General features: G+C 45.2%; 1 protein-coding gene across 1 annotated transcript in view; it reads right to left on the bottom strand.

Annotated features, from left to right (window-relative positions):
- tmtc2b (transmembrane O-mannosyltransferase targeting cadherins 2b) overlaps positions 1–13,900 on the bottom strand; it is an 89,307-nt gene that overhangs the window by 12,820 nt on the left and 62,587 nt on the right. The window contains exons 4-8 of the mRNA XM_030096114.1: positions 13,231–13,345; positions 12,740–12,825; positions 11,091–11,275; positions 9,553–9,631; positions 6,042–6,163 (exon numbers count right to left, since the gene is read on the bottom strand). Of these exons, the coding sequence (XP_029951974.1) occupies positions 6,042–6,163; positions 9,553–9,631; positions 11,091–11,275; positions 12,740–12,825; positions 13,231–13,345 (587 nt within the window). The remainder of the gene's footprint in view (positions 1–6,041; positions 6,164–9,552; positions 9,632–11,090; positions 11,276–12,739; positions 12,826–13,230; positions 13,346–13,900) is intronic.

Here is a 13,900-nt window from a genome sequence, read left to right as displayed (position 1 = left end):
TTCACTGGGGGATTTCTCTCATACAGGTGTGCGACGAACGCGCACATTCCTCTCTGCGAGCACAGTGTTGTTGCAAGCTTTGAAGAGATGAAAGAATCCATACCGCGAGGGCGAGCATACCGTGATGAGAAGAGAAAACAGCGAGGGCCCCGAGGGGCCGAGAGCTCTCCCCCGGGCCGCTCGCGCTGTGGCACGTAACCAATCACGGCTCAAACAGAACCGAGCAGCTGGCCGGGGCGCGCGCCAGCTGGGGCTCCGACACGCCTTCGCTCGCAGTTGGGCACCAGATGCCATCTGATCAACAATTAACAACGTGCACTCATCAATAAAAGCCGATGCATTAATAATGCAACTATCAGTACGCGTTTTAGTCCGAGAGCTAATGTCCTCTCCTGAATAAAACATGCTATTAAACCGGAGCTGGAGCAGTTGTGGAGACTTGAGATAATTTGCCAAAGCCTTGGAAAAGATAAAGGAGGATTATATAAAGTCTGAATAAGCCAATAGAAAACTATTTATACAAGTGTGAAATACTACAAATTGCTTGCGTTGAGTCAGTTATGAGAATGAGCTCCAGTCAGTCGGGCACACTGGCGGTATTAATGAACGTGCATTTAGTCAAGCGGCTCCATTTTCACTGAGCAGCAGATTCAATAAATACAGAATTTTCTAGTGTAAATACCAGAGTGCGGTTTCTCTCGATGCTGCAGAAAATCCAGCCCGTGCTAAGTACATGTTTAACACAGCCTGACGGCGTCCAACAGCAGATCACGGCCTGAAAAGCATCATTTCTGTGTGTTTTTACACTCCTGCTTGCAGATGTAGGAATGCATACATTAGAGGACCAGCTGCTTTTATAATAACAGAGGTCAACGCCGCTTTGGCAAATCTCCCAATTACGCTGCAATGAGCCGCAGTAATGTGTGGATGGAAGATTTATGTATGAATGGAGACCATGTCCGGAGTGACGAATATGGCAGTCGTTACTCTGAACTGCTAAAATGTGAAAAGGAGCTCATTTGTCATTAACGTCGGAAGATCTTAAAGCTTCGATTGTTCCCTGAGGTGCCATCCGTTTCACTTTTCGCTCTTAAAAACCCCACTATCTCCCTCATCTTAACATTTTATTGAGGTTTATAACTCAGTTTCTGTTTGACTTTGATAATCACAAAACTCAGCTGTGTGAAGATCAGTCATGGTAATGCTTCGAATCCAACATCAGTCACCCGCATCACATCTCCTCTGAACAGTTGTGCTCAGAAAAGGATGTATATTTTTCTTCATTCGGTCGTTCTCTTTGTTTAAGGAAGGGTTGTATGGGCGGATGTAAAGCTTCAGGCGTGGATATGGATCAAGTTTAGGGATAGTCAAATTTAATTTATCAGATATTTCTCTTTCTTCCTCTGGCTTGTCAGTCTGCGCCCTCCAGGTGTGGATATAGAGAATATGATTCACCGAGTGACTCAAAGCCTAAAGTTTGTGTATGATTTGTGTTCGGGTTCAATCTGGAAGCCACATTTTTTTAAAATTTCAAAAGAGACCACTGATTTTTTTAAAAAGTCATTTCTTAAGAGCAGCAGCCCAACACCACACGAGACCTGAGCAGAGATATCGGTGATGCTGCCATGAAAGACAGCGAGCCAGCATTAGCCTCAAAGACACGCTGTCAGGGTGAGTTTATAAAATATGCATAATGTTTCACTGTATTTTGCCCCATAAGCTTTCATTAAAATTGGCTTTAAGTTGAGAACGTATTAATTTTTAGATGTAATTGTTTGGTCTTTTTTTTTTTTTAAAAAAATGGACATTTTCATCAGCTATACTCTCTGCGCCACAACAAAGAAAAACTTTAAATGTAGAAGTTGTCAAGGCACTGTTTCACTGGTTTGGCCCAATCAAGATAAAATCGGTGTATGCGGCCCCTGAACTGAAACGTTTGACATCCCTGGCTCATTTTCTCATGATTAGAATCCAAACTGAGTTCAGTCGCCATTATCATGTGAGGAATTCTCCAGAGCAGGGGAGACAAACGCTTGAGGCTCCCTGATGATTATTGTGTACTGAATGTGATTGTCTGGGTTTGATCTGTCCACTGTGAACCTTCTTTCATCCACAGTCAGCTGGAATCAGCTCCAGTGGTGTAGAAACTTGATTGATGGACAGTCCTTAATCCTCATGTTGAAACCATATTGGAAAAAAAAAAACAAGAATAGTTTGTGACATTAATGCGCACTCTGCCCGCCTGCTGTCGCTGCACGCTTCACGAGGTTTAGGAACTCCTTTTTTGTTCGACTGAAGGCACCTTGGGGCCACAGAGAGCTCTCAGAAGTATACCCACTTCTTATTCCAGTCAGCCCGTTGTGGGAGAGGTGCATCCTCCCTTTTGTCACGCTCACGCTGAGCTCTGTGGAGCGAGCCTCACACCTCCGATCTGCTGATAACATCAGACAAACTGCAGATGTAGCTCTGGCTCTGAGAGCGCCGCGGTGATTATGAATGAAGCCTGCGTCGTATTAACGGAGGAAACGAGTGACTGACTGAATCCAATATTTGCGAGCATCGCATGTGGCCGAGGACATCCTGACCAGACCGGCTGAAGCACATCTCGCTCCCCTCGGTTTTAAGAGAAGGGTCGGCGCTGCAGGCAGGCACTACTTATCTGTGTGATTTACTCTTCCTGTCCTTCTTTTTTTGGGTCATGTCTTCATTCACAGATTGCAACAACATTCTCCCCTCCCTGATCAACGCCACTCCACCATCCACCTCTCACCCTCCTCTGACCCTGCTGCCGAGCCTTATCTCGCAGCTCCTGCGACCCTCCCGCGGGGACGTGAGCCTGAAAACCCCTGACAGCATCTGAAGTGTCTTCATCAGTCACTGCGATGCCACAGGGAGCGTGCAGGGAGGGGATGACGGACGACTGGCGGGCGGCTCAACTTCCCGCACTGCTTTTGATCAGACTTAAATGCTGTTGTCATCATGCAGAGGCCACCGCCGCCGCAACAGGAAGTTAGCCTGCGCCTACTGGTACGGAGTTTCATTGGAAGTGGCTCTCTTTGGACCGTTTGTCATGCGGACACTGTACAGCAGCTCACTTCTCTCGTTTCATGGCATTATTTTCTCTCAACCGTCTCAGCATCCATCATAATCAGGGATCCGCTGAGATTCATCCCTGCAGGTTTAAACTCTTTCTTCCAAAATCAATAACACTTTCTTAAATAAAATGAGTTTCTCTTCACGGCTCACTAAATTCTTCCCCGAGTCCATTTCATTGGGTTTTAACTCTCCTCTAAAGAATTGTATGATTCCCCAAAACAGTCTTTACTGACGAGATTCGGGTTTCACTTAATTTTTCGGTGTCCTGCAGCCACTTCGGCTTCTCACTTCTTCACACTCATTGTTTTCATGACAGGACTTCATGTCAGTTTAACCATTGACTTTTATCCGTGGTGCCAGATGACCTATACTTTCCAGATGACTATCAGTCAGAGCGCAGGATGGAAAATCAATCCGGTGTGGCGCTGGAGCTGGAGCTGGAGCTCGATTTGATTTGGGCACAGGATGATTGACCACCGTCCAGCTACGTGTTGATAATACTGAGCCAGAGCAGCGCAGTGCCGTGGTGGTTAGCAGTCGGCCTGAGGGTCTTTCCCTTGACGTGTTGGGTTAGCTCTGAGTCGTCTAAGGCCAGGTTTAAGAGACAGTGTTTGAAGTGAAAAGGCATAGTTTCTGCGTTTGCACATTTACATGGCAACCATTTGATCACGACTTTGGGAATCGGACTTAAAAAGTTGTGTTTTCAGTGACTCTGAGCACGCCTGTCGTGTAAACAGACACCCAACGTGCAACAAAAGTTTGAAAGAGGGCCTGATGTCACGGTTGGTCTCTGTTTGCCCTGTGATGAGCTGGAAAACTGAGGCGCAGCGTGCCTTCGTCCATCATTAGCCAGGATCCGCTTCAGACTACTGCCACCCTGACTTAGATAATGTTTTACAGAACATGGATGGATCCTGAGCCAACAGTCTGCTTCTCTGACAGTTTTTTGCAGGGATTGCAAAACTATTTTTGATCTCTGGCTCAGCGGCTGCTGGCACTCGGACGCCTGTGTTGTTGAAATGTGTCGTCCTTAACGCGTCGGTTTGTGTGGATTCAACAGCCAAAATGTAATGTGCTAATTACTGATCCTTGGAGGCCCTGGTAGGTGGATTTTTCTCCCAGCCAAGCTATTCCTTTTCCAACTGGCAGTAGCAGTCTACTTAATGTGGAGATATAAAAAGGGTATCTGCTTCTCAAAGCGGATTTCCACAAATGTCAACTCCGTCTAGCGTAGGCTGAATCCGCGCCGACACAACATCAGACCGTAATTGTAAGTAAATTGTGGAAAAATAGGTGTGCCAGTAAAAGCTCTACAACTATCAGTGAGGATACAGAGCAAATCCTGATTTAGAGAAGACTACAAGTAAAAAAGAAAGTTGAAAGGAGTGCGTTTCCATGATGGAAATGAGATGGGACGGGGCCAGGAAGATACCACTGCCTCGGGCGTCTGAACACATTTATGTCCTTTCATTAGGGCTCAGACAGTGGGAGAGAAGGGAGTCGGAATGAAAAGAAGGCCTCCACCCCTTCTTTGACCTCCGTCTTGTGAGATGTTTATTTCCCTTCCGATGATCAGTTTCAGCTCCGACTGGTCTCCCTGATCAGCCATAGCCGCCTCCTCATCAACTGGAGGATTTTGGAAATTGCCCTTGCCTCTGGATGGTCCCCCCCGCCTCAGTTATTCCCAGTCCAGACTGCAGCAGTCCGTGACCCTAAAAGGCCGTTTGCTCCGCAGACAGGAAATGGAGGACAGATGCACGATTGTTTCTTGTCACAGTTTCTAAAGAAGTATTTCTTGATCTAAATTGCTGTCATGACCATCTCTAAAAGCTCGTGAAGCTGTTTACTTAATAGTTGGCAACGTCAAGATGTGATTCTTCTTTCGGCATTTCCTGTTGAAACTTTAAATATGTCTCAGTCTGGGTCACATCTCCAGCATGTCAACTGCATGAAAACACAGCAGCAGGAGAAGCGCATCAAAACCACCTTCGTTCATCGTTCTCTTACATCTCCCGTCGACATTATCATCTTTTTGTAAAGCCCACACACTATTGATTAACAGACTTCAGGAAGAAATTAAAGCCTTCAGTGCAGAGCTGCAGAGAACATGAATGGCCCGTGGAAATGGAAAAATGTGTATCAGGAAGAAAATGAAAACAACTGAGGCAAACAGTCCACGTGAACTAAATGATGCCTTTGATGTAAAAACACAATGACATGATCCCAATGGCATCAGAATCCTCTTTAGGCAACAGATCAGATGATCTGAGTAAATGAAAGAGCAACTCACAGGTAATGGTCACCCAAGTGTGCCAAAGAAGTAAAAGTACACTGCAAAGGTGAGTCATGATGTGGTGTTTGGCACTGTTACCTCATTTTGAGAAGGCTCTGGGGGATTTGCATGTTCTCCCTGCTCGTGCTTTCTCCACGTACTCTGGTTTCCTCCCACAGGACATGGATGAGAGTTTCAGAGATCGCTCTGAACTCGCCTGTAGTTGTTTGTGTGTGAATGTCTGTTCCTGTGATTTCTAACGCCCCACAATGACTGATAAAGCATAGAAGTTGTGTGTTTAGCTTCTCTGTTTATTTACATGGGGCTTGCCGCAACAATTTATTGCCTATTGCGTCATATCCTTGTTTCTAGAGGCTTCTGCAGCATGCATGCTGCTCACAGTACGGTCTGAGTGTTTTTTTTTTATCCATCTCTCTGCAGCTGGTTGAAAAGTTCTCAGTCTTAATATTGAGAAATTACAGTTAATGTTTTCACTGAGAGCCAGACTGGATCTTCTGGTGGTCCAGACAGCCCTGCTGTAGCCTTTATTTTACACTTCTTAGACAATTAAACACGCACAGTTACAATAATATTCTTTTCAATCAGAAAGGAATGACAGTTTAACATGTTTAACAGTTTAACAAGTAAATGAAAGAAGAAGTCATGGTCGTACCGTCATGGCCAGGAGTTTGCCGTAAGTGAGGTGTGCAGGAATATGGTCCGGCTTGGCTCGCAGTGATTCTCGGTACCAGTGTTCGGCTTCAGGCAGCTTGTTCAGTCTCATGTAGGCCTCTCCTGTGGGATCAAACAGACGACGGGTCAAAGTGGAAGAGACCGACACGCCGAGGAGATTTCATTTTCATGACAGGTGAGCAGTGAAGTGTCAAACTGGAGCATGAAAAACTCCATTGTGGGTAAAATGCATGGACTGAAAGATTTTTGACCCCGACATCATTCTTACAAAATAAAACAAATTCTCTGGCCATGGCTCGGAGCTCTTCCTGAACGCAGCCCCCTCGCTCTACGCCCCCGATCGGTGAGACATCATCCGATACCTCCCCCACTGCCCGCTCTGGACCCGTGCCCACCAAACACCTGGAAAAACAACCAGCTCTCCTTCCAGGCCCTCCACTAATCCCCATGTTATTGCAAAAATTCTGACAAGATCAGCTGATAACACAACACAGCGAATATCAACGGCGTCGAGCATGTCGAGGAAAAGTGAAAATGTATCCCGCTTGTTCAAAGTTCACTTGTCATGTGGTGTAAATTTCAATCTACATTAAGATTCAGGAATTATCAAATGACCCGACAAGTTGTTTGGACTGGAGCAGACTGAGAACTGAATTCAGAGGGGATTAGAGTTAATCTGTTTCCTGAAAACAAGGTGATAAGCAACAGGTGACAGATGTCTTATCAGCACTTTTAATTTAACGAAAACATCTTCAATGAGCGATAACGATGTGTAATGAAACCTAACTACGTTCACGATCTGCCCTTTATAGATAACAAAGCTCAGAATTTAAGCCCTTTAGAAACATGTGTTTGTGCAACATCATTCAATATGTTCTAAATTAGGACACAATCAGAAATATCAGTTCAAGCCTAACTCTGCAGTGTGGCTTTAATTTTGAAATAATCTGTATTTTCATGTAGTCAAAATAAGGAGGTTTCAAAATCCTCCAGTAATTTTAGATTTTCAGATTTATATTCTGAACTGGAATTAAAGTTATCGTGTTTGTTTAAAACAACTCAACAGAAATAACTCGAAAGGAAAAAACAATTTTTCCCTTAAAATTTGAAGCAGTCATAAACACTGTAAAAGAGAAGAAATTGATTCATTTTTTGCTAAAAGGCAGTGTAAGTAATTTCTTTTTTTTTATTTTAAAGGAATTTAAGCCAGAATCGATCTGCACTTTTGGATTTTCCCTCATTTTGATTTTATGGCTTTCAAATTGTCAATAATGTGCATTGAGTGAGCGCTATAGCTTGTTTTTTTCCAAACGGCGAGACTTTTGTAAGAAACAAGCATTTCTAGGATGAGCAGTAATGTTGCCAAAGTCCAGGTTCACATACAGCACCATTTCACCGTCAGCGAACCGGACCAGTAAAATAGCGCCATATTGAAGTTTTTCTTCGTCGTGGCTCAGAGTATATGAGGTGAAAAAGATGACGCAAATTTTTCCACGATGGAAAATTACTGCAATCCCAGTGTTGTGTGATGTCTGCTCCGCTCAAGGAATTTTTACATAAAAAAAAAAAAAAAAAAAAAGGTTCTTAAAATTTGCTTGGTGGAATTTTAATTTAAATTTTTTCTATTTTTTTGAAGGAAAGTAAAATCAAGTGAATTATCACCTACCCGGTAAGGCGGGATTGTATGAATTTCCAAATCCGAGGTGCTAAACAGTCAGAAAGTGTGTGTCCTGCTCTGTTTTGACATGACCTGATTATTTCTAAAAGGTTTAAAAGCAGCACAAACAGTGGAGCGCTGGCGCTGGCGGCAGAGCCCCGTGTGAGATTAGCACCGACGTCGACGTGCAATTAGAAGTGACACGGAGCCCGAGGAGGACTGGAACATTCCTCGGCCCACCGGGGAGAGCTGGAGCGAGACCGGCGGGGGCGCAGATTACCACCCAGGTCCGCCGCTGCTCCCAGCAGCACGAGCGCGGCGCGCTGAGTGAAAGTGAAAATGGATACGGGCAGGTGTGCCAAATGTGCGGATCAGTTCAGCGAGGAAACAACGCTGAGCAGCAGAAATCAGGGATCTCTGGCTCGGAGCCTCCGTTCCAGACGCAGCACAGCTCCTTAACGCCGCCCGCAGCTTTCATCAACATTTTGACATAATCTCAGGAGCTCTGTCAAAACGCATTTTGCCAACTTATAAGCAAACCCTTGGCACTCCCAGGCCTGAAAAACAAATGTCCCAGTATGCACGGGTGAGTGTGAGGAGATGTGTGTGTGTGTGTGTGTGTGTGTGTGGGAGAGGGATAGTCTGAGGAAAAACAGCTAAAAAAGCAGCGAATTTTGCAGAAATAATGAGCCTGAAAGCAGCTGTTCTACAGCTGGAATACAACAAGCCAGGTTGTTCTTGCAGTGAAGAGCAAATTAGGCCTTTTCACCGAGACGCGGTAAAGTTTACTGCTGTCCAGTCAGAACACTGTCGACACCGTGGAGCCAAATTAATTCCCTCAAACAAGGTTTTTACAGAAAATAAATCACTATGCATTTTTAAAAATGTGAAGATAAACCTGTATCTGTAGTCTTCGTCCTCTTCCAGCTGAAGAAGAGGCTACAGGAAGCCAAGTGTTCGCTTTACTCTGTTATTTGAGGCTGAGTTCTGTGGATCTTGAGGCCGGCAAATTTTTGTAAATCTGAGTGATCCCCCCCCCCCCCCACACACACACACACACACACACACACACAGTATATTTGCAAAAACACATGAAGGCGCCTCATGACACACATATATGTGAAATACAGTTTCTGTGTTGTATTCTATAATGACGAGTTCCTTTTCTCTCTGGTGCCACTTCAGCTTTAACAGTTTCAAACTTTCATGAGTTTTTTATCACAAAAGAAGCATTCAGCCCTGATTTTGTCCATTACTTCTATGAAGCTATTTTCTACGTAGCTCTTCTGAGCAATCCATCTTTGTTTTTAACCTGACGCTCTGCTATTTTTTTCTCCCGCTGCTAATTTTTCTGTATATTGGAGACAGAATGCTCATGTTCAACACAATAGAGCCTCGCATGGAGCCTTTGAGTGATTGGTGACTCTGGAGTTTTGCAAACACGATGCACGACTTTTTCCATTCACCTGTTAAAAAATAAAAAAACAACCCAAATTGGATTTACTTGAAAAGTTTTGGATAACACTGTTTCCCGAGTGACTGAGTCAGTTCAGTCCTAATAGAGCTGTAAACACTGGCTTAACTGGCAGTGAGTAAATTCCTGGTGTGTATTGCAAGTTGGTTCAGCTAAAACCATGTTTATCCACAAGAGACCCCCCCTCTGCCCCCGCTTTCTTAATCCTAAAAGGTTCCAAGCAGAGAAGTAGAGCAAAAATGTTTGATGAATATCTGCCAGTTCAACAGAAAAACACACAGATTAACCGTTTCTCCTCAGTCTCACTGTTAGCTTTCTCGTCTCGCCGCCTCTGTGGCGCTGAACAAAAGTCGCTCTTACCCATCATGTTGTAGAGGCTCTGTGGTGCAAATTGTCTTGGCATTTTCTGTATTGCTTCTTTAAAGACGGAGAGGGCCTCCTGTGAATGGAAGAGAGAGAGAAGGTGGGGGATGTTTGCATTAGCGAGCGGAGCGGCCCCGCCAGCGGAGCCGGCTCCGGGCGAACTCGTCATTCCTCCCCTGCCGCCGGGGTTCTGACAATGTGAATACGCAGCGTGGAATTGGGGGTCGCCGGGAGGCCTGCTCATACAGAGCCCGGCACAAAGCGTCTATCCTCGGCGTCACGCTCGTTAGGATGACTAGAGCAGTGTCACTTATTGACTCCAGTATGTATAGCGTGGCGGTCCGGCAGTTCACCTCCGAGCCTCTCGGAGTTTACATGGCAGACGGACCCGATTCCTCTTTATTGCTGGAGCAAATGTTGCGGTTAAGAGGTCAGAGGAAGTGGGATTGCTCCGTTCCTCCGCCAGGCCAACAATTTATAAGGACCTTTATTGAATCTGCAGCGCCGCTGCTCCGGCCGTGATCGAATCAGCAGCATCTCAGTACTTATGTACAATATAAATGTGCGGCATTGGAAAAAGCAGCACTTCGACCAGCAGCGCGGGTCCTCGGGGGCGCCGAGGAGAGTGGATTTGTTAGGAACAGCCCGAGGATTATCTGCACAAACACTTTGTCCCCGATGACAGAAGCAATTTTGGAACATGTCCATTTAAAAGTGAAGCCTCTCTGTGTCCCCAAAAGGCTGCTTGGCTACCTGCCTGCGTTTCATCTCAGCTCGCTGCGCTTTAAAACGTTTCCAGCATGTACAGTATGCAAAAGGGCAAAGTTTAAACTCTCACTGCAGCAGCGGGGATGTTGTTTTAGACAAAATTTATAAAAATCAATAAGGGAGCGATGGATGCCGACGTCTGCATCCTGTAGATTATCTCACCTTCATTTATTTATTTTTTTGCTGCTTCAGTTGATGATGCGCCTTAATGATGACTGATTAACTCCCACTGAACTTAATGAACGAGCGCCGACGGCACTTCTTAATGTGTCACAGCCACAAACATGCTGGCTTAATATGAAGGCACGCTGAATAAGATCAACCCTTCAGATTCCCTCATGAGTCAACGGAGTACAGACACGAGTTAAATAAGCGTCTGTCTCTGAAGTACAAATGAAAGCAGGCATTCAGGCCCAAAGACTGTTTTTAGCCTTTAAACTGCTTTACAAGCATTGATTCAGTTTGATTTAATTTAGAAATACAGTGTCAAATGCAACAAGGTCATTTGACAACACCGTCAAATCGAGCTCAAAGAATTTGTGTCTTTTTGCAAAATTAGTTTTAAGGACCTCTGGTCAGGTGTAAATAATAATGTAGTAGCTGTATGAGTTAAATGGAGCTGTATGAAGGTGATTTTTTTTTTTAAAGAAAACAGCTAAATCATGAATCCATTAAAAATCCAAGAAAGCCTGGATGTGGATGTTAAATGAAGATGTTCCACATTATTTTCGATCCACTCAACAAAAGCGATTCTTGCAGCGCGTTACCTCCTGGTGTCCCTGTTCGTGGAGCAGCTTGCCCAGATTATAGAGGCAGCTGGCGACGGAGCTCTTGTGGGCGTGGGGGTCCTTCAGGTTCTCATCTGGGATGTCGGCACAGGTCAGGAAGGTGCGCTTGGCCTCGTCCAGACGACCCTGGTTCATCAGAATGATGCCCGTGTTCAAGTAGGCCGCTGCAGGGAGAGACAAATGCATTGAGGGAAGGTTTAATGAGCCAGAGACTGAGCACCGTCAGCTTCAGTGGAACAACATTTGGTTTATGAGTGACTAAAAACGTGTTGACTTTGTGAGTTGAGTGATCAGGTCATTATCGGATCTCGCAGCTCGCTGTGCCACAGCGCTCCTCGACGAGCTGGATTCACTCACAGAGAACAAAGACAGATCTCTTCTCAGAGGATTCACACCTCCAGGGCTGGAAGAATAAACTACTGCTGATCATTTCCAAGCTTCATCGTTTGCACGGGCGACGTCTGCACGCTTACTTTGACGCTTGTTAAAGTTTTCCTTGAGTGGTCGAAGACAACATCCAATGATCAATAAGTAGCAGGAGAGTAATTAGTCTCTGTGGACCTTTCCCTCTAAGCAACTCCCCGTCAAGTCAGCCCGCTGGAATAAATTAGTCGGATACAGCGGATCAATCTGGAGAGCTCTCCATGAGGGTGTTGCGGTATGATAAAGTCAATGAGGATCCGACGGGAATCAAACCTGTTTTCTAAAAATAATACCTTATTTTAGTTGGATCTGCATCTTTTTCATTCATCCTTCATCTTTTTTGTTCTACATTCTATTCACTTACTAAAATCTAGTCTTCTCAGCATTATAATGAACTGATGTTTACATGTTAAGTATCTCATGCAAATCAGCAATGCTTTATTGCTGAACAGGACATTTATGCATATCGAAAGGAAAAGCTGCGTTTTTCTCTCCTCAACTCCCAACCAGGCAGTGACTAATGGAGTAACCTTGGAAAAAATGCTTTAACTGTCACATTTTCATTCCGGCTTTAAAACGTCTGCTGCTTTGCGGTAATTAATTAACCTTGTTACCGACTTTAACAGATTGGATAATTGCACGCTGAATGGGAATTTTCTAGTCTAACCGCGATCTTGATTAGGTGTATAATTAATCCGGGGAAGAAAAGAAGAGACATTTAAGATCGTCTGTTTATCTGTCAGCGGCTGATACGGGGAACAATAGGGAGCTAATTTAATGCATGATAAGTGAAGACTGTAAGTGATTTGTATTAATCGGGGGATTGGGCATGCGAGAAATGGTAGAGAGGGAAACTTTATTCCGGGGAATCGTAAGAAATTCATGCTTAAAAGAGGTGAAGGCAAGAAACAGGGAAACATAGGGGGGTATAAATTCAACGGGTGCATCGTGGCCTGAATTCATAATAAATGACATCCTGCATTTCCCCGATCTCTTGACATAACTGGGCTCTGAAAGGCGGTCGCACAGCTGTGCCGAATGTTTAATTCAGCCGTACACCCACTGCCCTTTGCCACCTATTCCTTTCCCTGCACATAACCGCAGCCAGTGTTCACTGTTGCCTGGACACAGCACAGCCACAACCGCAAGAGCTGGAGATTGTCAATAAAAAAAAAAAAAAAAAAAAAAAGAAGAGCTGTACTTACAAGCCAGCGTTGGCCGGCTCCCAATGGCCAGCTTATAGTAGTGGAGTGCTTCTGAGAACTTGTTGCTCTCCTGGAGCAGCAAACCGCTGGAACCAAGGAAAGAATGACAGCTTAGAGGTTTTACAAAACTCTCCAAAAAAAACGGAGGACTTCATGTTGCTATGATGATTAAACTCAAGCAGTTGATAAGGGTGAGGAGGCGGAGGAGGAGGAAGGGGGCGATCTGGCAGAGCAGGACGTTTGACCACACTGTGAGTATTGGCCGGCGGCTTTGTGTTTCCCCCTCAGACTAAAACAGCACCATTAATAACGCTGTCAGACAGACAGCACTCTGGGGAATAGAAGACAAGGAGGCACTTCCTCTGAGAGCACAGCGCTAATCAATACACATGCGGAACAATTGTTTGCGCATACTTTGGTCACATATGAGTGCAAGCGGACGCCGCCGACCCGGAGACGGGATCAGAGCTAACGGGCGCGGAAACACTCACAGGTTGTACAGCATGTCGGCCATGTTGCTGCGGTAATAAAGAGCGTTCCTGTACGCCTGCTCGGCTTTCTCCATCTTCCCCTGGCTCTTCAAGACATTTCCGAGGTTCCCCCACGCTGACAAGGGCACAAAAGAAGAGGTTAATCAAAAGGATTAAATAAACTTCCAGGCAAGTCTCCTGAATAACAATTGTTTCAGCGTCTTGAAAACTTGTGAATTACACCAGCAGGAGCCAACATTTCTATGACAGGGAATCATTCTCTTTTGTGGCGCACAGCTTGTTTTCGGCCCCGGGCGCGGTGCTTTTTCACCCCGGGAGAGGCTGTTGTTCTGCTGCTGCAGCTGCTGGACACACAGAGCAAAGCGGAAAAGGGAGATGTCGCGCTGGGGGAGCTTTCAGCGCAAAGCACCAGTCTTTCCAATCAGAATGGGTTTAAAGGAGACCACCACAGCGCCATTGACCGGCTAATGGCATTAGGGTTTAATGGCATGGCGCTCCCACCCTGACAGGTGATATAAGGCTGCCAGGAGCTTTTGTACATTTTCTTCACACTATAGAAAGTGAGGATTATTACAATGTTCACTGAGAGTCAACTAATTGTGGTTCCAGATGGGGAAAAACAGTTTGATTTATTGTCCATAGCAAGCCGGGTTTTCATCCCGGATGCCTC

This window comes from Salarias fasciatus, chromosome 7, assembly GCF_902148845.1.
Source record: "Salarias fasciatus chromosome 7, fSalaFa1.1, whole genome shotgun sequence".
Lineage (NCBI taxonomy): Eukaryota > Metazoa > Chordata > Actinopteri > Blenniiformes > Blenniidae > Salarias > Salarias fasciatus.
This window is presented reverse-complemented; position numbering and strand designations above follow the sequence as displayed.